Below are 27477 nucleotides of genomic sequence, written 5' to 3' on the forward strand. Positions count from 1 at the left end.
AAAACTAATCAATTTTAAAAAAAATATGATGATTTCGATCTCAACCAAATAAAATTTTTGTTCCGTGAATTTTCTAATTTTATTAAAAGAAGTAGAAGGCGATTTTGATCAGCCTTGATACGTGCTTATGTTATTAATTTTTAATATAATAAAAATAGAAGCTCATAAGCCAGAAATTATAACTTGTGAAAAAAAAATTTCAAGTACTACTTTTAAAAAGCTTTGGTAAGTAACCAAACACTGTAACTTTCTTTTAACCAATTTGTTTCTCTAACCAAACAACTCCATATATCATCATTTTTTTTTATGTTGATTGTAATTCGACAGTATTTAAAGTTTTATCATCAGCGTTGATTGATAATCTGAAATTCGTATTTTTACCCAATCAATTTGGCTGGTATTGTATTAGTAGTAAGGTTGACGCTTAATAATTTTTGGTTCCGTCCACTTATTAGTAAGCACCTAGATAGTAGCGGTAGGGACAACCCCAATGGGCACCAAGTGCAAAAGATTGAACATCTAAGGGCTCTGAACAAAGAAGAGTGTTTGTCAAAAGAAAAAAGAAGAGTGACACAAGCATCTCTGGAATTCATATCAATTCCTCTCTGATAAAGATCACAATTCAAGAAAGTTGTGTCTGTGGACGCATTTGAGAAGTTCATGGGATTTTGGATATTTCCACCAAAAGCTTATGCAAAGCTTGAGGCTTTGAGAAAAAGGGGGAGTGATCAGCGCCTTTAAGACTGAACACTTGCTCAGGTGGGCTGTTCGCGATCATGTGACGTTGCACAGAAGATGGCATTGCATTGTCTTCCATTGTTTCGATGTAAAATCTTCTTACAGATCCATGTTTTGTTTCCGAAAGAGTGAGTTTTTCCAGTACGGGGGAAAAGGGGATTGACCTCATTGAGACAGAGGCCAACGCAACATCCTGGAAATTAAAGGAAAATGGACAATAGCAACAACAGTTGAGTTACATCATACATGATGTTTATCATGTCAAGATTCCTGAATCTTTTTTCTCGAGTCCATATTAAGCAAGGAAATGAATGTGGTGCAATATTGTACCTTTGCAGAACTCTGGTTGAATAGCAACTCTTTAGAGAGCCATTTATCGTAGTTAATGGCTGTTGGTAGATGACCGTCCCCGTTGTCATAAAGAAATACCTGAGCTTGACGCATCAAGTCATTCGATTCCACCTGCATGCAAAGCTAGCAGATCTCCTTGGCACATAAAATTTCATCGACTTCTAATAATCAGACATCATCCAGGACAGTATAACCATGCATGTAGTGTGGAGTTTGCTTAGAAACAATCTTTTGCTTCTCAAATTTAAACATGGTCATGCACTTTAAAAAAGCTTATATTTCATCTAGAGGGACTTGTATTTGTACAGTTAAACATTACAACATGATGCTTAAAAGCTTCAGTCGAAGTAATCGATTAGTCCCACAATATATATGAAGTTAATCCTTCTCTATGTAAATGGGGAGTCCATGTATAAACAATCTCCCAGTTAGAAAACAAACCTTCTCAATGAATATATCGAGAGAACTTTGCCCACTTGTCAACATAACAGCGGCAACAAAAACAGATTTTGAAACTTTAGAGGGGAACAGCTCCATTGCATATGATATACATGCCCCACCAAGATCATGTCCGACCAAAATAACCTGCAAGTAAATGACTTGAATCAAAAGAAAAGCATGGGAACAATAGAATAGTATTTAAGTTGCATTTTCAAGTTCTTCATGGGCCATAAATACAGAAAAAAGGTATTAAGTCGATATAAACCCATCAAGACTAGTTAGTGGTTGAGCATCTCTTTATATAATATTCTTAAGCAGTGTGTGCAAAAGAATAAGTTAATTAAATTAATGTAACCTTCTCTCCAACGTCGAGTTTTTCGAAAAAATCAGCGAGTGGCTTCACATATTGCGCAAGGCTTGTGATTCTGTTTGTGTCAAATGAATGAATCCCGGAACCAGTCAAGTCTATAGCTGTAACTTTATACCCATATTCTTGTAAAAATGCAATGCTTTTATACCAGCACCAGGCACCAAAACCACCACCATGAACAAGTACAAAATGGTTGGTCTCTAGAGTCTCCTGCCAAATTAAAATCCAACAACTGACTTATTGATACTACAGAGAGTTAATCGTGAAATAACACACTACTCGATCGAATAGATTAAGCTAATGACAAATTATTCCTTTAAAACTAGTGAATAACAAAGAGGGCAGAAGACATTAATTTTGATTTAATTTCTACCTGATGAAGGAGGTGGTGATCAACTGGTTGAAGCATATAAGGATCATGAGCACTGAGTGACCTCGAGGTCCGAGGCAAAGCCTGACTAGTACTCCTCCTTGGATTTCCAAAGGAATACCTATCAAACGACGTCCTCCCGCTCCCACTCTGTAGCTGCTGGTAGAGAATCGCCGCCGCAAGAGCTTGCTCGTGAATAATGTTTTCCTCTTTCCATAGACTGCAGCCTTCGCCACCTCCAACCGCCGAAGAACTGGTTGTGATCCGCTTAGACCGTCTTTTCTTCGCGGATGCTTTAGCATTATGCACCGAAAAGCATAATCCCATGGTTTATAAATTTGATGGAACAATATAATGGCTAGTACTAGTATGCATGATTATATATAGTATAAATATGACTCAAAACACGCTTTTGCCATTTTATTTATTGGATCGGAATTGGATGCATATATATAATATATATATGTACACATAAAAAGGGTGACTGAAACTGAAAGCAGATATTTTCTTTTTTTCTTTTTTCTTTTTGGAAGCTGAAATCAACATTTTCTAAACATTGAGTTATCTTGAACTACATAACGAAATATGCTTTCGCCAACACATTTGTTGGTTCACGATACTTTATGACAATTAACTCATGCAATTATCACAAATTATATTATATTGCCCATTGTAATAATGAATATTAATAAGTGAAAGGACAGTGATATTAGTCAATCACAACTAACATATATAATATTGGAATAATCATATACTTTCAAATGTGCATAAAATGGTCGAAGGGATTTCAGCCATATACTCACACAAGATGAAGTAGAATGATGCCCGAAATATTATGTACCCCAAAAATTGATTTTTCGCTTGAACTTTTATTTAATTTAAAATATTTTAGTTACATTTTTTATATAAAAAAAAATTCGATCTCATGTTTCTAATTGTTACAAAAGTTTGGTGAAAATTTAACTTCATCAAATAATTATTTGAAGGTCGTACGTATTCTTATACGCAATATTTTTTTTATAGAGTCACATCGAGAGCCAGTAACTTGGTTTAACCGCGGCTGATTTGATTTACTATAACGTATATATAGTAATTTAATTCAAGAAAAGAAGCCTTATTATTTAAAATATCTATTTATCGACCCGACAAATGTGCTTCTCAAAAAAGGACAAAATGAGATATTGGAATTTATTTTTTATTCTAGATAGGTTTGGTAGGCAATTCAATCATTGGGTGGTGGCTGGCTAATGGTCACATCATTATATATATATATATATATATATATATATATATATATATTATATTTTATATATTTTCAAATAATAACGATAGTAAGACAAAAAAGATTGTAGGTATGTGTGTTTACAGTTCATTTGCGTATAATTCCTATAGTTGAGATAGTTTACGAAGGTTTGAGGCGTTTCATGACTTCATCAATCCCATGCGTCTACCTTTTTCGGTTTCTTTTATTCCCTTGTATGAAATAGTTGATGCCATTTATTCCAATTTTGAATGTTTTCTATATTTTGATTCCTAGACGTGTATATGCACACATTATATTTTGTAATAATGCTTGAATTTTGAACATTTGAAGTACTATTATTTTTGCACATGCAGATGATCACCATGAAACGAACTGATTTACATCTAGTTCTTGTTTGCGTCTTACTTATATCATGTATACTAGTGTATTGATTCACACAACAATATTTTTTTAATTGATTTGATTTATATTCAAATAAAAGTAATATTTTAGTAACACGCACCGTGATCACCTACTAATCAGAAGTTTAAACATGCAATTAAACAATAAATAATCTTAATCAGAGTAAATGCGAAAAATTAAATAACTTAATACCAAAAAAAATATAATCTAGTGGTTAACCCTGCAATCCTGCCTTGGTCACCACTTAATCTCCAAATCCTCAAGAAAACTATCTGCAACTGCCCCATCGAACTATGGTGTCCAGACAACAGAAAACAACTGGACGGGAGTACAAACACTCAATACGAGAGTATGAATATACAATATTATATGTGCATGTATGCAAGTGTAACGGATACCAAGACACTCAGGTCAAGAAAAAACTCAAGGACTGGGCACAGGTTATATAGCACGCTACTCCGTCGCATCAGGAGGTGGCTCATATACCCGATGGATAATGGTGACCTGATAATAGTACAAGTGCCCAACCATAATGTTGACCTGATAGAAGACTTACGTATCCAACCATCCACTACTTATAGGGTGAGCGCCCTACTACTGGATATCTCAAAGATACATGATCAATATGCTCATGTATGCAACATATAGTCATGACATGTTATACAGATAAATTCATATAAAACATGCAACCACATAATACATGCATACTCACTTTGGATATCTCGAATAGTACTTTCGTACTTTTTTAAGGCAGATATTAGAAGCTCCCATCTAGGTTCTAAGCCTACCGTGCAGCACTACAATTCATAATAACCATGCATCATCTAACAATCCAAACATCATCTATCATGCTCTAAAAGCCTTAATTAAACTATAGCATACTCCCTATTTACTATAAGGAGCTAGAGCTATACCTTCGTCTGTCGTCATCCCGCTGATGTCGAATGCCCCAGAGCTTGGGCACAGCCCTGCTATGACCCCTGGACACCTCGCCAAAGCTCCGCTGCTTGGCCACTACTACGGACACTGCCCGTTATCTCATAAAAACAACTACCTACTCCAACTCTTAAAATAAGAGTACCCAAAAGCCCTTAAAATCGAACTAACATGGGCAAAAGAGAGGTTGGAATGCCTTGAAAATGAGCCATCTTGGCCCCTATTTATAGGCCAAGTTCGGAGAATCCGATCCTCCATTCGGACGGTCCGATCCTGCATGATATCCACGTTTTATGCATGCAAGATCGGACAGTCCGATCCTCCTTCGGATCGTCTGATCGGGCCTAGTGACGTCAACCATGCCATCATCCATCTGACTGGATTCGGACATCTGTCTAATCGAGTTCGGACCGTCCAATCTCCATCGGAGCATCCGATCTGCTACGTATCTTCCGAACCCATCAGACCGTCCGATCTATCAGGGACTTAAGTTTGGACCATCCGAACCCTCCGAGCCCAATTAAGCCCACTAACCATTTTTGGGTGTTCTGGGTCCTATTTTTAGGTTCGTTTGATCAACTAAAATCCCTTAATTATGATTTAACAACTTAATTTTGTAAAATAGGACCGAGCTACTACATTATCCCACACTTAAGATAATTTTGTCCTCGAAATAAATCTTATGTACTGTTACGAATTTGAATAAGAACAATAGGTTCTTATCCTATCATATCATTTTACAAGATCTCATCGAAATTCAAAATAATCATCAGTGTTGTCTTAATGATTAGTCTGAATTACCAAAAGGAAAATATTATTCCTCAACACTTTCTTATGATTCAAAAAACCAACATGGTCTTCCCTCATATGTCAAATATGTATCCACTTTATCTTGGATAATTGTAAGATGTAAGACTCATCTATCACAAATCATCTTAACAGTGACACCTGGAGCACATTGTGGATACTTGACCCATATCCTAATTAGATCAATAAACTCCAAAAATATATTTCCTGGTAAATCACCTATATCAACACTCTGTTGACTTAACTCTTGGTTTCTCAACCCGTTGTTTCCCAAATTTCTTCTCAGAACAGTGGAATACAACATCATTGTTCGTACAATTTTTCAAATGGTGTCTCACCATTACTACTATAATAACTGTTTTTGTATACAAACTCAATCACTGAAACATGATTTTCCCAAGCTGGACAAAATCATAGTGTAAGCTCACAATATATTCTTAAAATACATATATTATGTTCTGACTGGTCATCATTCTCCGAATGATATGTTGTACTCACATTGAGAATATTCCTTGAGTCATACTTGAGACTCCCCCAGAATCTGGAAAAAAAAATCTGAAATCTCATTCTCAGACAATGCTTACTGATATACCATGAGAACTCACAATTCTCTGAATGTGTAATCAATCACTACTGTCAAAAGTGAAGTCTCGATTACACGAAAAGTGTGCTGTCTTGGTGAGTCGATACATCACAACCCTGATAGTATCGTAGTTCCTCGAGAATACCGGCAAATGGGTTATAAAGTCCATCGTGATAATTCCAATTTTCACTCAGGAATCGATAACTATGATACAAACTTCTAGGTTTTTGATGTTCAGTCTAAATCTGTTGACACGCCTGTTAGAGTAGATGCCCGTCGAGCCAAATGTTTTGGTTGATGGTACTTGAGAAAACTCTTGTATGACAATCTTTATTTTAATAATATTTGACATTATTTAATTTGGCACATCTTTATCTTTATACCCATGCTAGCTGCATAGATAAAGTCCTTCATTATACAAATAGTAGAAAGAATATGAGATGGTCATATGATGACTATCATGAAACTCATATTTGGAATACTGTATATTCTAAACTGTTCCTAGTCGATTCAGCCGCCATAAAGAAGGATAAAGGCCGCTCGAGCTTGAGACTAGTATTTGCGATGTGAGTACCATGTTTCATTGGTAGAGGACATGGAGATGTCCAAGCATGCAAATAGGTGCTCCTTGTAGAGTTCACTGAATAACCCTCCCTAAAGGATTTTCCAAGTGGTTCTCACTTATCGAGTGGAGAAGTCCTAGTTTATGGTTGTACACCATTAGTCCTTATGACCCGGGACAACATGGAGACTCTATATGCTAGTGCTTCACTTTGACTTGTTTACCGACTCATCTGGGGTCATCAGGTGGCAATGTTGGGTGTTGTGACGAAACATATAGGAGTCGATGCATTGTAGTCGGGGATTCACCGCTTACCTACGGGTATGGATATCCTATGTGTTCTCATGTATATGTAGCTTGAAATATCTGATCAGAGTATGTGGTAATTAAGAAAGGGGTTTCTTAAATTACACCTTCGATGCAACTATGACATGACACATAGTTATCGATTCAATGACAATTCTCTATAAAACAATGGTTGTCGAATCGATCGGGATATATGAGTTGAAGGGACCGTACTATACGTTAACCATAATTGATTGGTTCTTGCAAGCACTATAATTTGATACCTAGGGAGTCATGTAAGCGATGCTGCTAGACGTTTCACATGACTGGTTGGGTACTATCAGACTTGAGTTTTCTGACGTTCTTATTATCAAGGAGTTTATCAATAAGAATGGAGCTATATAGGGTATGCTCACATAAGGGACTTGCTGATCCCAAATCACATTGAGATGTGAACCCACTGCTAGTTGTATCAATGAACCATTGAGGGTCACACAAGTACTAGCTTTCTAGATCCCGTTGAGATTAAAATTAGTTCAATGTGTTGAACAACTTATAAAGGAGTTTATAAGTAAAATAAATTAGAAGTTTGACTTCTAAATTGGAGAATAAATGGAAAAGTAACTTTTAATTTGTGAATGTGTTCCAAGATTAAAATTTGACTTAAAATAATTATTTGTGAAAATGTTGATTTTCTAAACTATCATTTTGAACTTAATTAATTAATTCAAGAGTTGAATTAATTTAACACTAGTAGAATTTGTAATGTACAAATAATTAAATTAATTCAAGTGTTGAATTAATTAAACACTATTGAATCTAGTAGAGCTCAAATTGATATAGTGTTGAATAATTATATACTAGTGGACTTGAATGAGTTCAAGTTAGATTTAATTGATTATTTAAACTTAATTGGGATTAAGTTTAATGTTTAATTAAATAAGTTCAAAATAATGTATATATATATTATACGTATATTTTTGATATATATATATATATATATATATATATATATACACATAAAATATATGTGTGTGAGGTAATTGAAAGGTTGAAGGATTGATACAATTTTTCATGCAAGCCTTTAGCTTTTTCATGCATGTTTTAATTGCATCATTTAATCCTTCACCATTATTATATTATTATGAATAATATACACATATATTCATTCCATAAAAAAGTGCTAGTGGTCGTGCACTTTACTCCAATTTTTCTCCATGTTTTCTTTCAAATTTTTAAGAAGAAAAGGAAAATCTCAATGCAAAATTCTCTAAATATTCTAGTGCATATTTAGAGCGGATCTAGATCATCTAGTCGTGGATCTAATTTGAAGAAGAATAAATTTCGAAGCCTTGAAGTGTTGAATCCATTTGAGCAAGGTGTGCTCTTGGAAGTTTGTAGATAGTGTCTACCACTTCAAGAGCCTAGTTGTTTTTCAACTTGGTTGGAGCCATAAATCAATCTTTGAGATTGATAGGTAAAACTTCTAAACACCATATGGTTTTTTGATTTTGAATGCTACACAAGTGCTCGGATCTCTTTTGTTAAAAAATTTAAAATTTCCGCTGCGTTTCTGGGCACGAGTTAACTGATCTCCAACAGTGGTATCAGAGCCAGGTTACTCTTTTGTGTAGCATTTGTTGCATATTATATCTTCAATCCTTAATATCTTAAGATCCGGTTATCCAATTTCAATTCCAGATATAGCGCTACGATCCTCTTGCGACGAGCTTCGATTTGATTTAAGTGTTTTTATGTTCAACCATGTTTGAAAATTCAGAGGGGGAAGGACTTCAGAAGTTGTTATGAATACATGTTTTTGAGTTTTTATGTATCGTTATATCGAAACCGGATCGAAGAACGGATATTGTTTTGATTTGTTATGATTTCCAGCTCATGTTCAAATCTTTGTAGACTGAATTAAGCTGGTTAATTGATATATCAAGAGATATGAGATTGATATATTGAATTGATATAGTTTGGATTACCGATTTTGTATCATTACGCCGTCAATTTTGATTTGAAGTTGTTTTGATGGCCTGTGATTGAGCTGAAGTGTTATTTGAGTTGTTGCTGATATTTGTAGTATGTGTATCCTCCATTTTCAGATTAGTATTGAAGGCTATTGACTCGAGAAATTCGATTGCAATTGGTGACGATTTGATCAAAGTTGGAAGTTATTTCTTGAGAATGGAATGATGAAATTTGAATAGTTTTTGATATAGGTGTTCTTGATTATAATGTTTAGATTTGAAGCATTCCGAAACAATATTGAAAGGTATACAATGATATCAGTTGAAGAGGGGTTTTAATACCCGAGGTATTTCGAGTTTCCTCGAAGCAAATCACATACTTATCGTTTATTCTTATGTTCTTGATTTATAATTTGAGTTTATGATCCATTGCAGGTAGTGGATCCTTGATTATATTGATGTTAATGACGGCGTATTGGTTACGAAGCAAATATAATGAATATCCATGTTAAGATCGTATACGAATTTTGACATTGGGATTTAGATATGAATCTTGAGGTCTTGAGCGGCTTAAAACCTCGATGACAGACGTCGGTTATGAAGTTTTACTGGTTTACTTAAATCTTGAGTTGATTTATGATTTTTAAAGCATGTATACTTTTATACTGAGAATGATTTCTCACCGGAGTTTATCTGGCTATTGCTTTGTTTTGTATGTGTGCATGGAAATAGGAGGGGCAGGAGCTGGTCAGAGATTACCTTGATAGCTCGAGAGAGAATCTAGCACGTGTAGACTCGGGTTTTAGCTGAGGTGTATGTTCAATAGTTGTTAACTATGTTAGACACTAAGTGATGGTTGTTATGTTGAAGAACATGTTAAACTTGTATGTATCTTAGCTAGTTCGGATACTTTAAACTAGTAGTTTGATGTAAGAAAGCTAGAACATTGTGCTTGAACTTGATACATATGTATATACATGTTTTTGGTATTGAGTTAACATGCTTTGGAATGGAAGAAGGAAGGGAAATCTAGCCTTGAACAGAGTTTGACAACAAACGAATTCTGCAGATTTTCGAGCAGGTGTTGGCTCGCTCGATCGGTGGAGTTTGACTGATCGAGCAAGGCCATTTTTTGCTCAAACTCGAGAGTTGCCCTTTTCTGCTCGCTCGCTCGAGCGAGATCTGCTCGGTATTAAAAAAATTTTTAGGTGCTTGAATGATCTTGAATGTTTTATTTAAGCTTCTACTTATTGCTCTAATTTGAGATTAGCAACCCGAGGCCTCACAACAGGTGGTATCAGAGCATAGGTTCTTGGACTGGATTAGAGTGAGCGGGGTAGATCGAGTCCTTTTGACTGATTTATTTATTTTTAAAGCACGGTTATGATTTGAATTTATTTATTGCTTTAAGAATTACTTACTTGCCAAAATCTCTGAAGTGATTAAAAGTATGTGTTATTCGAGAATGGATCAATATAGATTCTTGATCAGACTTGATCTCTTGTGAAGGCATGATTATGCTAATCAGAGGAAGACTGAGATTGAACTGTTGTCTATGATATATTGCTGAATTGTGCATTAATCTGTTTGATTATCAGATATGCCTCAAAGACCAGTGACTAGACAAACGGGGACAATTCCAGTGCCAGAACAGGCAGTTGTAGCATCGACAGTGCCTCAGGTAACTGAAGCTCCTCGACCTGAACAGGGTAGTACTTCCGGGGATCCGATGGATGTGACTGCTACTCTGTTTGAGACACTGTTGAAGAGATTCCAGTCATTTAAACCTCCGACTTTGAAGGGGACGGAGAATCCTGTTGAATGCGAGAACTGGTTGGAAGATATCAATCAACTGTTTGAATCCTTAGATTACACTGATGAACGTCGACTCCGATTGGTGATACATCAACTACATGAAGTTGCGAAGAGTTGGTGGATCAGTACCAAGAAAACTCTGAAAAACAAAGGTACGACCGTGACTTGGAATCTATTTAAAACTAAATTTTATCAACGATTTTTCCCAGTGTCGTACAAAAAGGACAAAGGAGCCGAGTTTGCCACATTGAAGCAAGGCAGTTTGAATGTTGAAGACTATGAAGCAAAGTTTTCAGCTTTGTTAAAATTTGCACCACATGTTGATGATAATGAAGAAGCTAAGGCTGATCACTTTATAAACGGATTGAATCCGGACATATTTACTTTGGTGAACACCGTACGACCGAATAACCTTGCTGATGCACTTGACAAAGCAAAAATCGCTGAAGCTTGTTTGGTCAGACAGAGAGGAGTACCATTCACACCACCACCAGCTATATATGTACCATCTTCTGATCAACCACTGGTTTCTCAACCACCACCTCAATTTGAATCAGGCGGTAGTAGTAGCAGTCGAAGGGAATTCTTCAAGCCTAAGGGAAAGCAGTTTAAGAAGTCGAGTAGTAGTTCCTCAGGTTCTAGTGGCCAACGACGATCCAAGTCTGGACAGAGTGCTGGTTCTTCTGGTGTGTATTGCAATAAATGTGGTGGACGACATGCCAACGACCAATGCAGAGGAGTATTATGCAGTTGTCATATATGCAATCAAACTGGATATTTTTCTCGAGTATGCCCACAAAGTGGTTCCGAAAGTTCACAGGGAACTGGATCATCTCGATCAGGAACTCAGCCTAAGAGGAATGCATCTTCTATTCACTCGTTCCAACCACAGCCACAATCACAAAGCAAAGCAGGAGGGTCAGACAGTTAATCAGCCTCCTAGGCAACAAGCTAGATTGTTTGCATTGACTGAAGAGCAAGCACAGGCGGCACCTGATGATGTGATTGCATGTAACTTCTTTATTTATGGTCATACTGCTTATGTGTTAGTAGATACAGGTGCTTCACACACATTTATTTCTGAGCAATTTGCTTTATCACATTCATTTCCTATTGAATCGTTATCTAATGTTGTATCAATCTCTTCACCTCTGGGGAGAGGTATCATATCTGTGAAATCGGTAAGGAATTGTACGCTGCAGTACGATGGTAACGAGATTGAAATAGACTGTATTGTGCTTGGTTTGTCCGACTTTGATTGTATTATATGCATCGACATGTTAACCAAGTACGGAGCTACAATTGATTGCTTTCAGAAGGTTGTGAGATTCAGACCAGAGATGGCAACTGAATGGAAATTTTATGGTAAGGGTTCACGAGCCAGAATTCCTTTGATATCTGTTCTTTAGATGACTAGTTTATTGCAGAAAGGAGAAGAGGGATTCCTCATTTATGCCGTAGATGTGTTGCAAACTAGACCAAAATTGGCTGACTTGCCAGTGGTTAGTGAGTTTGCTTATGTCTTTCCTGATGAGATTGCAGGATTGCCTCCGACTCGAGAGGTAGACTTCAATATTAAGTTAATGCTAGGTACTCAACCAATTTCTAAAGCTCCTTATTATATGACTCCTATTGAATTGAAAGAACTGAAAGAGCAGTTAGAAGATCTACTTGCCAAAGGGTACATCAGACCGAGCGTTTCACCCTGGGGCGCTCCGGTTCTTTTTGTATGAAAGAAAGATGGGTCAATGAGGCTTTTCATCGACTATCACCAACTGAACAAAGCAACGGTAAAGAATCAATATCCTTTGCCTCATATAGATGATTTGTTTGATCAGTTGCAGGGTTCTTCAGTGTATTCAAAGATTGATATACGATCTGGTTATCATCAATTGAGGGTACGAGATGAAGATATCCCTAAGATCTCTTTTAGAACCAGGTATGGACATTATGAGTTTATTGTCATGCCTTTTGCCTTAACGAATTCACCAGCCATATTTATGGGATTGATGAATCGAGTATTTCAGAGATATTTTGATGACTTTGTCATTATCTTTATTGATGATATTTTGATATATTCCAAAAATATGTGTGATCATGCTGAACACTTGAGAATTGTTTTGAAAACGTTGCGAGAAGAGAAATTTAATGCCAAAATGTCAAAATGTGAGTTTTGGTTGCAAAAAGTTGTGTTTCTCGGACATATCATTTCAGGTGATGGTATTTCAGTGGATCCGAGTAAAGTTGAGGCAGTGAGTAGTTGGCCAAGACCGACATCTGTAATAGAAATACGAAGTTTCATGGGATATCCGGGTATTACCGTTGATTTATCATAGATTTCTCTTCTATTGCGAACCCTATTACGCAGTTGACACAGAAATATGCACCGTATATTTGTTCTGAAGCTTGTGAAGCCAGTTTCCTTGAACTAAAGAAAATATTGATGAGTGCACCAGTATTGACAATTCCTTCAGGTACTAGTGATTTTGTTGTATATTGTGATGCTTCTCACCAGGGACTAGGATGTGTTCTTATGCAGCTAGGTCATGTTGTTTCATATGCCTCAAGACAATTAAAGTCGCATGAAATCAGATATCCAATTCATGATCTTGAATTGGCAGCTATTGTCTTTGCATTCAGGATTTGGCGACACTATCTGTACGGTGAGAAGTTTGAAATCTTTTCTGACCATAAAATTCTGAAATATTTGTTCACACAGTCTGAATTGAGCATGAGGCAACGAAGATGGCTTGATTTATTGAAAGACTTCGATTGTGAAATTAAATATTATCCCGGGAAGTCCAATGCAGCTGCTGATGTGCTTAGTCGAAAGATATGTTCTCTTTCTTTGTCTACTATTGGTATCTCTCATTTAGTAGATGATTGTTCTACGTCTGGACTAATATTTGAAACAGATGTGAAATGTATTTGAGTATGTGCTATTCGAGCTGAGCCAGATTTGTTGATTAGAATCAGAGAAGCGCATAAAAATGATCAAAGTATTTAGAATTTGATTGAGATGGTCAGAGCAGGAAATCAATCCGAATATAAGGTCAGTGCTGATGAGTTTCTTTATGTGAATAACTGTATTGTTGTGCCAAATATTTCTGAGTTGAGACAGGATATTTTGAAAGAAGCTCACTGCAGTCGATTCAGTATTCATCCTGGTGGTAGAAAAATGTACAACGACTTAAAGAATCAGTATTGGTGGAAGCAAATGAAGTCTGATGTAACCAAATTTGTAGCTAAATGCTTGAATTGCCAACAGGTGAATGCTGAAAGAAAGAAACCAGGTGGTTTGCCGCATATTTTATCCATTCCTGAATGGAAATGGGATCACATTTCCATGGATTTTGTAACGAAGTTACCACGATCATTCCGAGGATGCGATGCGATCTTGGTGATTATTGATCGATTGACGAAATCAGCGTGCTTTATTCCATACAAAATGACGTTTAGACACGACCAAATGGCAGATTTATATGTCAAGGAAGTGGTAAGATTGCACGGAGTGCCAAGGTCTATTGTATCTGATAGAGATCCTCGATTTACATAACACTTTTGGCACAACCTACAAAAAACTCCAGGTACAAAGTTATATTTGAGTACTGCTTATCATCCTCAAACTAACAGACAATCTGAACGAACTATTCAGACACTTGAGGATATGCTTGGAGATGTGGTGTTAGATTTTAAAACTACTTGGCAAGAGTCATTACCACTGGTGGAGTTCTCATACAACAATAGCTATCAAACGAGTATTGAGATGGCTCCATTTGAAGCGTTGTATGGAAATAAGCGTAGATCACCTCTATACTGGGATGATATGTCTGAAACGCCGGATATTGGACCTGATATGATCAGAGAGATGACTGAGAAGGTAAAACTAATTCAGAAATGAATGAAGACGACACAAGATCGACAAGCGAAGTATGCCAATATCAAACAAAGAACGTTGTGTTTTGAGAAAGGAGACAGGGTATTTTTGAAGATCTCACCTTTCTGAGGCACAGTTAGATTTGGCAAGCGAGGGAAGTTATCTCCACGATTTATAGGTCCGTACGAGATTCTCGAGAAGATGGGCGATCTTGCTTATCGACTCGCTCTTCCTCCATCTTTGTCTGGTATCCACGATGTATTCTGAAACTACCCTAGCTCTACTTTAAATAATAATTAAATATATGCGGATTTTTTGGAAAATTTTATTAAAAATTTCGGCATGACCTATTTGTTTAAGTAAAAACCCGCATGTCTCAGACAACAAACAAAATAAAATGGAAGAAATAAACAACCGACGACACAAGTAAACTAAACCGAGAAAAGAACGAGAACCCAAGAGAGAGATTCGACATAACAAATATCCAAAAGTTTAAAAATTTAATGTTTACAAGCCCAAATCAATTCTAACAAAGCATTACCTAAACATTTGAAAAATAAGCAAAATAAATGCTTCATAACATAAAAATTCGAGTGACTATGTGGAAGACTAGCAAAATTCGGAGGGATATGCCGTGCCTGGATCGCAGTCTACTCGATAGTCTTGCCCCTCAATCTCAAAGATAACGTAAACCTGCCTAAAAACAAATGAGTGTAATGAGTCCAAAAGACTCAGCAAGAACATGATTGGGGGGGGGGGGGGTGGATAACGAATACTAAATACATACAAGATCATACAAATTTAAAATAGCTGATACTAAAAGTACTATTGTGCCCTTATCTTTAAATGAAAGATTTCTGACAATAATGTGTTCAAGTCATAATGTATGCATGGCTAAGTCGAATATATTCAACGTAATTGAATAAATGTACTGAAACATAAATATATAAGTTTTTGATGAACTTAGATCCTTGAATTGTGACTCTGAGATTTCGATCATGATCATGGCTGCAGTGCACTATGCCGCAACGAAGTCAGGATAACACCCAACCCGTCTTGCCCTATGGCTGGTAAGGAAAGCCAAGATTTCTCCCAGCCCCACGCATTAAACATGTTACACATGAATAGTTGATATGTGAAGCTAAACGTCTCTTGCCCCACACATTACACGTGAATATTTGGTAAGTGAAGATAAACATCTCCAGCCCCACACATTATACATGAATAAATGTAGTCACAATCATCTCACTTCGTTCAAAATATTTTCTTTCCTTCTTGAATATGGGACTTATTATGCATATGTAAATATGACGTACATGTAAATGTTAATCAATAATCAAGAATATGACTCACATATGAATGATCAGGATGGTGATTTAAGTTACAAACCAAAGGATGGGAAACTAAACCATAATTTAGAGCTTAAGACAATTCGAGCGGTTCGCCCGTAAAATTTGTAACTTGCTCGATTCTTATTCAAAAAGGATTCTGCTTGAATCCACGACTTCATGACACTTAGAACTAAGTAGGGAAATCATCCTTGTAGTTTTATTCCTAAGCAATCCTTTTATAAAAATTTGATTCCGAGCAGCAAGCTTAAAAGCCTAGAATTCTTCACCTCTACATTCAAAAATCTAGAACCCAACCAAGACTTAACTGAATTGATTCCCGCTTGAACCGACATAATCCCGACATCTAAGACAAGTTCTAGACCCGAGACCATAACAAATTTCCACTTTTAACCCTGCCTTAATTATACATTTCCGGACAGCCCCAACACTAAGAAAAATCTGCACAATACCCCTTCTTGTATTTAACCAAAAATTTAGCTATGAAAATTCTCATGTTCCAAGCTACTAGAATAGGACCAAGACCAATGCATTAGACTCATTTCCAACACTAAACCGGCCCCTTCTCAAGCCTATAACATCCCAAAAACAGCCCCCCAGCCACCATCATAACCGAGCCCATTTCCCTTCAACTTCGAATGCCCCTCAAACCCAATATTCAAGCCAACCTCAAGCCATCTTAGAAACTACCATGTGAACTACAAATCACCCATGGTAGCCCCTAACTCACCATCCGAATCAACACAATAAATCTCAACATTTTCGAATCACATAATATATAAATTTTTGTAAAATTTCGAAAACCACATGGCATACAAATCTGAAATTTTTGAAGGTAGCATGGGCATCCACATTTTAAGTTCACATACATTTCAACACCTCAACAAGCGACAAGGTTTCTCAAGCATGAATATGAAAGGGAAAAGAAAAAAAACAGTAACTCGGCCAAGCCATAGCCGAACAGGGCATGTATGTGTAAATGTATTTCAAAATTTTTATGAAATGCAATGCACACAACATACAAGTCTACATGATGAAGGGAAAAAGAAGAAGCCATAATCTTGCCTAAACTTTCCAACAAAAGAAGAAGAAGGGGACGACCAAGCTAGGGAATACCACGCCCAGCAGCTGGATGGCCTCCTCAGGTGAGTTTCCAGGCGGCACGGCGGCGGCTGGTGGCTGGGATGGTCGGTCGAAGTGAAAGGGAAAGAAATGGAAGGAGCCGTGAGCTTCTTGGAGAGAAATGGAGATGGAGCAAGCTGAAACAATCGAGAAACAAGGCTGGAAAACTCGAACCAACAGCTAGGAAAATCTTCCAAAGGTGAGCTCCGGTCAGCAAGGGTGGTGGCAATCAGCGGCGGCGATCGGAAATGCTAGAAGATGAAGAAGCCGATGGTGAGGGGGATGAGAAATGAGAGTTAAACGTGAGTCAGGCATGAAAATGATATGATTTTGGGGCTAGGGTTAAGTCTTGGAACTAAATGTAAAGTTGAGAGTGTATGTATAGGTGTATGTATATAGATGTGAGTGTGTGAGTGTTAGGGGAAAAGTGCTACATACTTTTAAAAAGTGTTGTTCCAATTTAGCAACTAAGTCTATAAATTTATTTGCCCTAAATAAAATACACGCTTGAAAATCCATGAATTTAAACACTTTAAATATTTTGATGTCACGACAACGAGTAAAATATTTAAATAACAAGTAAAGCGATTTAAAATAATTTAAACAAACTATGCTAGTGTTTAAAAGTAATTTAAATAAATACACAAACGGAAATAAAAACCTTTAAAATAATTTGGACAATTAAAAAGAATTTAAATAAATAAGCTAGACATTTAAAATAATTTAAAATAATTTAAAATAACTAACCGCTAAACTAAGACTATTGAAAATAAATAAGTTGGACACTCGAAAATATTTAAACAAATATGCTAAACAGTTAAATCATTTAAAATAATAAACTAAACAATTAATTAAAATCATTTAAATATGCAAGCTTAAAACTTGAAAATATTAAAACAATTAAGTTGCACAATAAAAATCATTTGACAAATAAACTATAACAATTAAAAACATTAAATAAATAGTTAGTACAATAAAATAATTTGAATAAATAATAAAATATTTTATTAGCACATAATTCAAATAAAGAATTTAAATCAATTAAACCTAAAAATAATAATCCTAATATTTATTAAATTTCATGCATGCGATTTAGTAGATTGGATTTTAGGCGTTACAATTTCATCCCCCCTTAAATGGAATTTCGTCCTCGAAATTCGAGACTTGCTAACTAGGTTCGAATACCTTAGACCAGATCAACGCTAAATTCCCAACTTTGCGCCCACATGAGTTGGCCCAAATCAACTTTCGATGCGCACTCTAATGCTTACTGCTATCTATATCGACAAGGAACTTACTAACTCTTATTGAAGTATAAAATTTACAATTCTTGCATCTTCTCAAGTGGTCTTATCCTCAATTTTATCACTCCTCAGATTACCTCCAATCTAAATTTATCAACTTAAAAATGTCATCCTATCGCACTGATAAGTTCTACCACTTACAAATTCTTAGATCTTTAAGTTATTGCACAACTTACATCTTGCTAACTTTATATTCTATGTCGGAATTCCAAGCAATAGAGTCCATATAACCAATAAATAATTTATGTCGACCTCGACAATATCTTAAAAACTTTCTAACAACGAAGCTATGCTTAACGTCTATTTACCAATTAAACTTAACTCATATAATATACATCTCGAGCTCTTAAAAAATTCACAAGTTATCAAATTAATTAGAGAATAAACTCTAAATTATTCTAAATAGGACAGCTAAGGGACCATACAATTCTACCTCGTTAGGCCTCAAGATATGATATGAATCAGACCCATTTCTATAAATAAATCTAATCTAATCCTTGACAAGAAAATATACCCATAACATGTTGTTTGGTTCCTAGATATTATCCGATAACATATGGAATCCAGATAGGTGACTAGAAAGATCCCAAATATCCATTCACAAATTTATGCGTTCATCTCTAGCGTCTTGAATTCTACCACAAGTTCAACTCTTAATTAAAATTTTCCAATAAATTTATCCACCTCTTCTATCCCAGACGCTAACGACTAAGAAATTCATAATTACACTTCAAGTCAAAATATACGACGAGTTATTCTCCGCTTATTGGATTAGATGATCTCTAAGTACCAAACAATTCCTACATATTGCCTGAAGACATATCTCAAATCCCTAGTTCAACTTCACAGCAAGTCTGAAAATCCAAAAAATCCCAAATTATTATATGTACAACCTGAATTCATATTTCATGAAATTAGTACCCAATTAGGCACCTTGAAGAGTTTGTAATTCGATTGAAAAGGCTTTCTAATTCATCCTCCAGTACCTTAGTATTTTCCCAATAAATAAATCTACAGCTTATCCAGAAAAACTACCTGAATTTTCTATTCATCATTCTATTCCCATAGTTGGTGCATTAGTATTACCGGTCGACAATCACAAAGTCTTAGAATGCAAATGTAAAGTACTCAAAAGTATTCTAGGGACAACTCTATTTCCTATCTCGCAACTGTTCACCCATTCAGCTCACCAAAATCATCTATTTACTCTTAACGATCATGTTTAAAAATTGAAACAACTCATTCAATTAATTTACTACCTAGCAGTTTACTCGCTAGAACCAGATATAATTGATAGTCGTCATTCCTCAAAAAACAACGATAACTTAGGATTTTATCTAGCATTAATACTAAATCCCAACGGTCTAAACACTTACTATGAGGTTACAAGCCAAATATCTACACAAGAAATCGAAATGATATTTGAAATTATGATCCACCCATATTCTCATCTTGATGGATCATGAAATGAAACAAACATACAAGTAATGCTGCTTAATATGAAATGAAATAATGCAAGCATTACAAACAAACAAACTGAAAATAAAAATATAGATAAGTGAAAACAACTCATAATCCAATTATAAGGGTGAATGAATAATAATAAAGGCTCCATGAATAATGAACATCAGCCAACAAGATCCAAATCTCATAATCATTAATCCGTGGGTAATGAAATCATGCTCAAACAATCAAAGCACAATCAAGGCAATCGATGTGACTTCGTTCGAGAGAAGTCCACACAAGTCAATAATTAGGGGAAACAACGGTCCTAAAACATATTCAGATGTCAACCACAACATGAGTAGATCACCAAAAAGGAAGACAAAGTGGATCTTACTCACATCAACATGTGGCTCTAGAACCGAAGAAAAATTTCAAGAAGTGCGAAATATACACAATATTTTATTAAGAAGTTTAACCAAGGTCAAAGTAGCAGAATACAACATTGACTGATGTCATACGAATCCATAAATGAACAAAGGATGTGCAAAGAAATTTCGGATACTCAAAAGTATTTGTTGCAATAAATACAAGCATAAATGAAGAATAAGGGAATAGTTATCGAATTAATAGTTCACATAATTGAAAGGCTCATAGTAACCGACTCACTATTTCCCAAAATCATATTTGCCCAAATAATTAAATAAAACTCAAACTATCCATAATAATATAAAACAAAGTACGTATCCCACTTCTTCGCATGAGATCGAATCATAAACTTAACTGACAAAACATGCATCTATTAATTTCTAAGCAAACTATTCACTTAGTTTTATCCGACTAAATTCCATCCATAAGAGAATAAATTACCACAAGGACACAACGACAAATATCTCCTAATGCACAAGTTTAATATTTTCCATCAAACTCCTACAATCTCATAAAATTATTAACACTACCTAATACCTCAAACAACTTCCACGTACTATCCAAAACTGGAAGGAATATTAGTACACCAACTCCGTTTAACTTGAAATCGCATGCTATAAAAATAAACAATCAAATAGTATACTTTAAACTACTAAAAGAAATTTTAAACAAAACAAACACTGAACTACACATTTAAATAAATTAAACAGCTAGTTTTGAAAATATTTTAAAAAGATGACATAAAACATTTAAAGTAATAAATCGATTACGACTACCATATAAAAGTCATTAAAATTTACAAACTTTGAGGACAGACTTATCGAGTTTCTTGCAACCGGCAGTAGGCACAACCCAAACCAGAATCATGATCTGATACCAACTGAAATGACCCTAGCTCTACTTTAAATAATAATTAAATAAAATGCGGATTTTTCAGAAATTTTTTAAAAAATTTTGGCATGACCAATTTGTTTAATTAAAAACCCGCCTGTCTCAGACAACAAACAAAATAAAATGGAAGAAATAAACAACCGAAGACACAAGTAAACTACACCGAGAAAAGAACGAGAACCCAAGAAAGAGATTCGACATAACAAATATCCAAAAGTTTAAAATTTTAATATTTACAAGCCCAAGTCAATTCTAACAAAACATTACCTAAACATTTGACAAATAAGCAAAATAAATGCTTCATAACATAAAAATTCGAGTGACTATGCGGAAGATTAGCATAGGTCGGAGGGATTTATTGTGCCCGCATCGCAGTCCACTCGATAGTCTTGCACCTCAATCTCAAAGATAACGTAAACCTGTATAAAAACAAATGAGTGTAGTGAGTCCAAAAGACTCAGCAAGAATATGTTGGAAAACTGGCGAGTTCCCAGACCAATTACGATTGATACCCGGTGCAGCGGAAGTTTAAAAATTTTTCATGGAACGTTTCCATGGTATGGGTATCAACCGTTCATCGATTGAATTACGTGTGTGTGTAAAATTTAAATAACAATTAAATAAATTTTACCTCAAATCTCGCAACGAGATTAATGGACACCAACAGAACAATTCTGCTCTTGTTGTCTCTCCCTGGAACCGATGAACGCCTTCAATCAGGTCCACGAACAGAGGTTTAATCCCTCTGATAGATTGCACTAGAAAATCTATCAGAAGTTTTCTGCGAAGAGAATACACGAATTTGATTCGTTATTCCTTACTGCGATTCAAAATCACAGACCGGAATTTTCTCGGGCAGAGGGAGGGAGAGGCGGCCGAAAACGTTTTTGAGAGGGGCTAGGGTTTCGAAAATCCTGTCTCAAAATTATGACCTATTGTGTGTAATTTCTGTACTGAAATAACTTATTTATAATGCAGGCCACTAACACCTTAGGGCCCATTAGTCATAAGCTGGGGCCCGACAAGCAAAGCCCGCTCGTTCAGAAATTAATATAAAATTCATCGTGACTCCGATTGATGAACTGATTTCACCAATGTGCACAGAAACCATTTCTGCACATTTTAAAGTCAAAATAAATTTTCCTGAATCCGAATTCAGTGGTTTCCAAAAATGTCCATCCCTATGTCATTTTAGGAAATCCTACTCCCTTACTCTTATTTAAGAAGTCCAACTCCTTAGTTCATTAAATTTAACTCTTTAAATTTAACTATCTCAACGGGGATTAAAACTCCATTACACTGTGTGACCCTCAATGGTTCAGGGATACAGCTAGCCGTGGGCTCACAACTCCTTGTGACTCGGAACAACACTTTCCGACTTGCCCAACGAATCATGGTAAAGCGCCTAGCAACATCGCCCCATGATTCCCTAGGTATCACTGATAGTGCCTACAAGAACCAGTAGATTTTGGTTAGCGTACAGTACGGTCCCTTCATCCATATATCCCGATCGAATCAACAACCATTGGTATATCGAGAGTCGCTCAAGATTCGATAACTATGCAATACATCTTGAAGATCAAATTAGTGACATCGCATGTGCTACTAAGAAACCATTTCTTAAATCACATCAAGTACTCTGGCCAGAGATTTGTCACACTAATATCTCCTCAGATCGCATAGGATATCCACACTCGCAAGTATGTGGTGAATCCTTGACAACAATGCATTGACTCCTATATGTGTCGTAACTGTACCCAATCTCGACACCTGATGACCCCCATAGAGTCGGTAAACGAGTCAAAGCACAGCACTAGCATATAGAGTCTCCATGATGTTTCAAGTCGTAAGGACTAATGGTGTACAACCAAAACCGCGGACTTTATCCACTCGATAAGTGATAACCACTTGGAAAGTCCGGATAGGGTAGTTCGATTATTCATCCTATGAATATCCATTTGCATGCTTCGAACATCTCCATGTTCCCTACCAATGAAACGTGGTACTCCGCATCGCAAATGCTAGTCTCAAACTCGAGCGATCCTTATCCTTATTATCGGACGGCTCAATCGACTAGGAACGGTTTTAGAACATACAGTGACTATAAGATGTATTTCATGATAGACATCTCCATGTTCTACCACATCTTACATACACTATAGTATATTCAAGGTCTTTATCAAAACAACAATAGTATATCACAATATAACAATATGAAGTAATATAAAGTCATTGCCATAAAAGTGTAAATAATATTAAACAAAAGATTGTTTATACAAAGAGTCATCAAAGCCCATAGCCACACAGTTGGCTCACTGGGCACCCACTCTTACAATCTCCCACTTGCCCTATAGCCAACTAGTCATACTACGTAGACCCATTGCTTCGCGATGTTTGTCAAACAATGGTCCTGGCAAGGGCTTAGTAAGCGGATCAGCGATATTGTCTGCAGAGGCCACTCGTTCGACACTGATGTCTCCTCTTTCCACAATCTCCCGGATTATGTGGTATTTCCTCAGTACGTGTTTGGATCTTTGATGAGACCTTGGTTCCTTTGCTTGAGCAACGGCACCCGTGTTGTCGCAGTACACCGGGACTGGACCAACAAATTCAGGAATGACGCCCAACTCTTGGACGAAATTCCTCATCCAAACGGCCTCTTTAGCAGCAGCTGATGCTGCAATGTATTCAGCCTCAGTGGTGGAATCCGCTGTGGTGTCCTGCTTGGAACTCTTCCAAGAGACAGCACCGCCATTGAGCATGAACACAAATCCAGAGGTTGACTTCGAGTCATCCACATCACTTTGGAAGCTAGAGTCGGTATAGCCTTTCAGTTTGAGTTCTCGTCCTCCATAAACCATGAACATATTCTTAGTCCTTCGCAAGTACTTAAGAATGTCCTTCACGGCTTTCCAATGCATCTGACCAGGATTAGACTGATATCTGCTCGTGACACTCAGAGCAAATGCTACATCCGGTCTGGTAGATATCATCCCATACATGATACTACCTATAGCTGACGCATATGGTACATGTGTCATATTCTCTATCTCTGCTTCAGTCTTGGGACACATAGACTTGGATAGAGAAACTCCATGACACATGGGTAGATGTCCTCTCTTGGACCCATCCATTGAAAACCGTTTCAATATGGTATCGATGTAGGTTGATTGAGTGAGTCCTATCATTCTCTTAGATCTATCCCTATAGATCTGTATCCCAAGAATGTAGGATGCCTCACCCAAATCCTTCATCGAAAATCTACCTGATAACCATATCTTTGTTGACTGCAACATCCCTACATCATTCCCAATGAGTAGGATGTCATCAACATAAAGTACTAAGAATGTCACCGCATCCTTAACTACTTTCTTGTACACGCAAGGTTCCTCCGGGTTCTTGATGAAACCAAAATCTTTAATTGTTTCATCAAATTTATGGTTCCAACTTCTTGATGCTTGTTTTAGACCATAAATTGATCTCTGAAGCTTGCATACCTTATGCTCGCTTCCCATGGATGTGAACCCCTCAGGCTGCTTCATATAGATTTCTTCCTTAATGTCTCCATTAAGAAAAGCAGTCTTCACATCCATCTGCCATATCTCATAGTCATACCATGCAGCTATGGCAATTAGGATTCTTATGGACTTGAACATTGCGACTGGTGAAAAGGTTTCATCATAGTCAACTCCTTGCCTTTGAGTATAACCTTTCGCCACCAATCGCGCCTTGTAAGTCAATATCTTACCATCAGGCCCAAGCTTTCTTTTGTAGATCCATTTACACCCTATTGGAACAATTCCATCGGGAGGATCCACTAAAGACCAGACTTGGTTAGTATGCATCGAATCCAATTCTGACTGCATAGCTTCAAGCCATAAATTCGAATCCGCATCAGAAATTGCTTCCTTGAAGCTTCTTGGATCACATCCAATGTCGGGTTCATCTTGACCCTCTTCAAGAAGAAGACCATATCGAACTGGAGGTCTAGAAGTCCTCTCGGATCTTCTAGGTGCAGGCGTGTCCAGCAATGGTTCCTGAGGTGTGGGATCGTTATTTTGTATTTCGGGTTCTTCTCGAACTTCTTCGAGTTCCATCATCTCGCCTTTCTTATCCAATAAGAACTCCTTCTCCAAGAAGGTGGCATTCCGTGAAACAAACACCTTTGTTTCAGCAGGATAATAGAAATAATATCCAATTGAATTCTTCGGATACCCCACAAAATAACACAAGCTGGATCGACTATCCAACTTATCTCCCACTGTCCGCTTCACGTAAGCAGGACATCCCCAAATCCTCAAGTATGAATACTTAAGAGCTTTGCCATTCCATAACTCGTATGGTGTTTTGTCCACTGCTTTAGTGTGGACGTTATTCAACAACAATACCGCCGTTTCAAGCGCATAGCCCCAAAACGAAGGTGGAAGCTCAGTGAAGCTCATCATGGATCGAACCATGTCCAACAAAGTTCGATTACGACGCTCCGATACACCATTAAGCTGTGGTGTCATAGGAGGAGTCCACTGAGAGAGAATCCCATTCTCTTTTAGATAGTCCAAAAACTCGGTACTCAAGTATTCTCCACCTCGATCCGATCGAAGTGCTTTAATACTTTTACCTAGCTTGTTTTCTACTTCAGCCTTGAATTCTTTGAACTTTTCAAATGCTTCAGACTTATATTTCATTAAATATAAATACCCATACCTAGAATAATCATCAGTAAAGGTAATGAAGTAGGTGTGGCCATGTTGAGTCCCTACTCTAAATGGACCACAAACATCTGTATGGATCAAATCCAACAGATTTTGACTACGTTCAGGCTTCCCCTTAAAAGGAGATTTAGTCATTTTCCCTTTTAGGCAGGATTCACAAGTAGGTAGAGAGTTAATATCAGACATATCAAACATGCCCTCTCCCACTAGCTTGTTCATCCTCCTTGAGGAAATATGACCTAGTCTAGCGTGCCAAAGGTTTGCCGGGTTTTGACTATCGATTTTCCTTTTGTTTGTTGTCGCCGGTTTGTCAATACAATTTACTGGAACGTCTTTTAGTTTTAGATTGTATAGATCGTTTTCAAGTTGTCCATTTCCAATTAAACATTCATTCTTGTAAATATTGCAAATCCCATTCACAAAATTACAAGAATAACCATCTCTATCAAGCATAGAAATAGAAATAATGTTTTTAATTAAATCTGGCACAAATAAAACATCTCTCAACAATAATTTAAAACCATTCTGCAAAATCAAACAAACATCTCCAATGGCCGTAGCTTCAACTCTGGAACCATTCCCGAGCCTCAGCTGGGTCTCACCCATTCTAAGCCTGCGACTTCTTGTCATCACCTGCAAATCATTGCAAATGTGAGATCCACATCCGGTATCCAATACCCAAGAAGTTGTATTAAGTGACATGTTTATTTCGATATAGAACATACCCTTTGCAGTTCCCAACTGCTCAAGATACTCCTTGCAGTTGCGCTTCCAATGACCCGGCTTCTTGCAGTAATGGCAAACATCCTTGGATTTTCCATTGTTTGAAGCCTTTGTCTTTTGCTTCTTCTCGGGTTCCACTTTCTTGGGTGGGGCAGAACGTTTCTTGCCCTTCATACTTGGCCCCTTCTTAGCAGAAGATGAGGAGCCCACCAAGAAAGCTGGCTTATCCTTCTTAAGTGTGGATTCATATGTAACGAGCATATTGACCATCTCTTCAAGGGTGGCCTCTATCTTGTTCATATTAAAATTTATCACGAATCCATCAAATGAAGAAGGAAGAGATAGAAGCAGCAAGTCCACATTGAGTTCATGCTCCAACACCAAATCAAGGGTCGCTAACTTCTGTATGAGCCAAATCACTCGTACCCCATGATCACGGACCGAAGTCCCTTCACGCATGCGGCACGTCATCAACTCCTTAACAGTAGAGAACCTTTCAGCCCTCGACTGAGCCCCAAAAAGTTCCTTGAGTTGCGCGTGAATGTCAGCAGCATTCACCGTGTCCTCAAATCGCCTCTGGAGTCCATCAGACATCGAGGCTTGCATATAGCATTTGGTCTTGATGTCATGGTCACACCATGCATCAAGTTTGGCCAATTCCTCCGGACTTATGTCAGCTGGTGCTTCCTTCGGAGGTGCTTTCTCTAACACGTAGAGCATTTTCTCCGAA

The 27477-nt window shown here is 36.9% G+C and overlaps 1 protein-coding gene across 1 annotated transcript; it reads right to left on the reverse strand.

The window, feature by feature from the left end:
- Window positions 1-561: 561 nt before the first annotated feature.
- Window positions 562-2599, reverse strand: LOC140892375 (putative methylesterase 11, chloroplastic). The gene is made up of 5 exons (XM_073301233.1): window positions 2274-2599; window positions 1886-2110; window positions 1531-1674; window positions 1069-1200; window positions 562-931 (listed from the first exon to the last, which is right to left on the reverse strand). The coding sequence occupies exons 1-5, from the start codon at window positions 2595-2597 to the stop codon at window positions 659-661; spliced, it is 1098 nt and encodes a 365-aa protein (XP_073157334.1). The 5' UTR covers window positions 2598-2599; the 3' UTR covers window positions 562-658.
- Window positions 2600-27477: the final 24878 nt, after the last annotated feature.

The sequence above is a fragment of the Henckelia pumila genome, chromosome 3 (assembly GCF_033568475.1).
Source record: "Henckelia pumila isolate YLH828 chromosome 3, ASM3356847v2, whole genome shotgun sequence".
Classification (NCBI taxonomy): Eukaryota; Viridiplantae; Streptophyta; class Magnoliopsida; order Lamiales; family Gesneriaceae; genus Henckelia; species Henckelia pumila.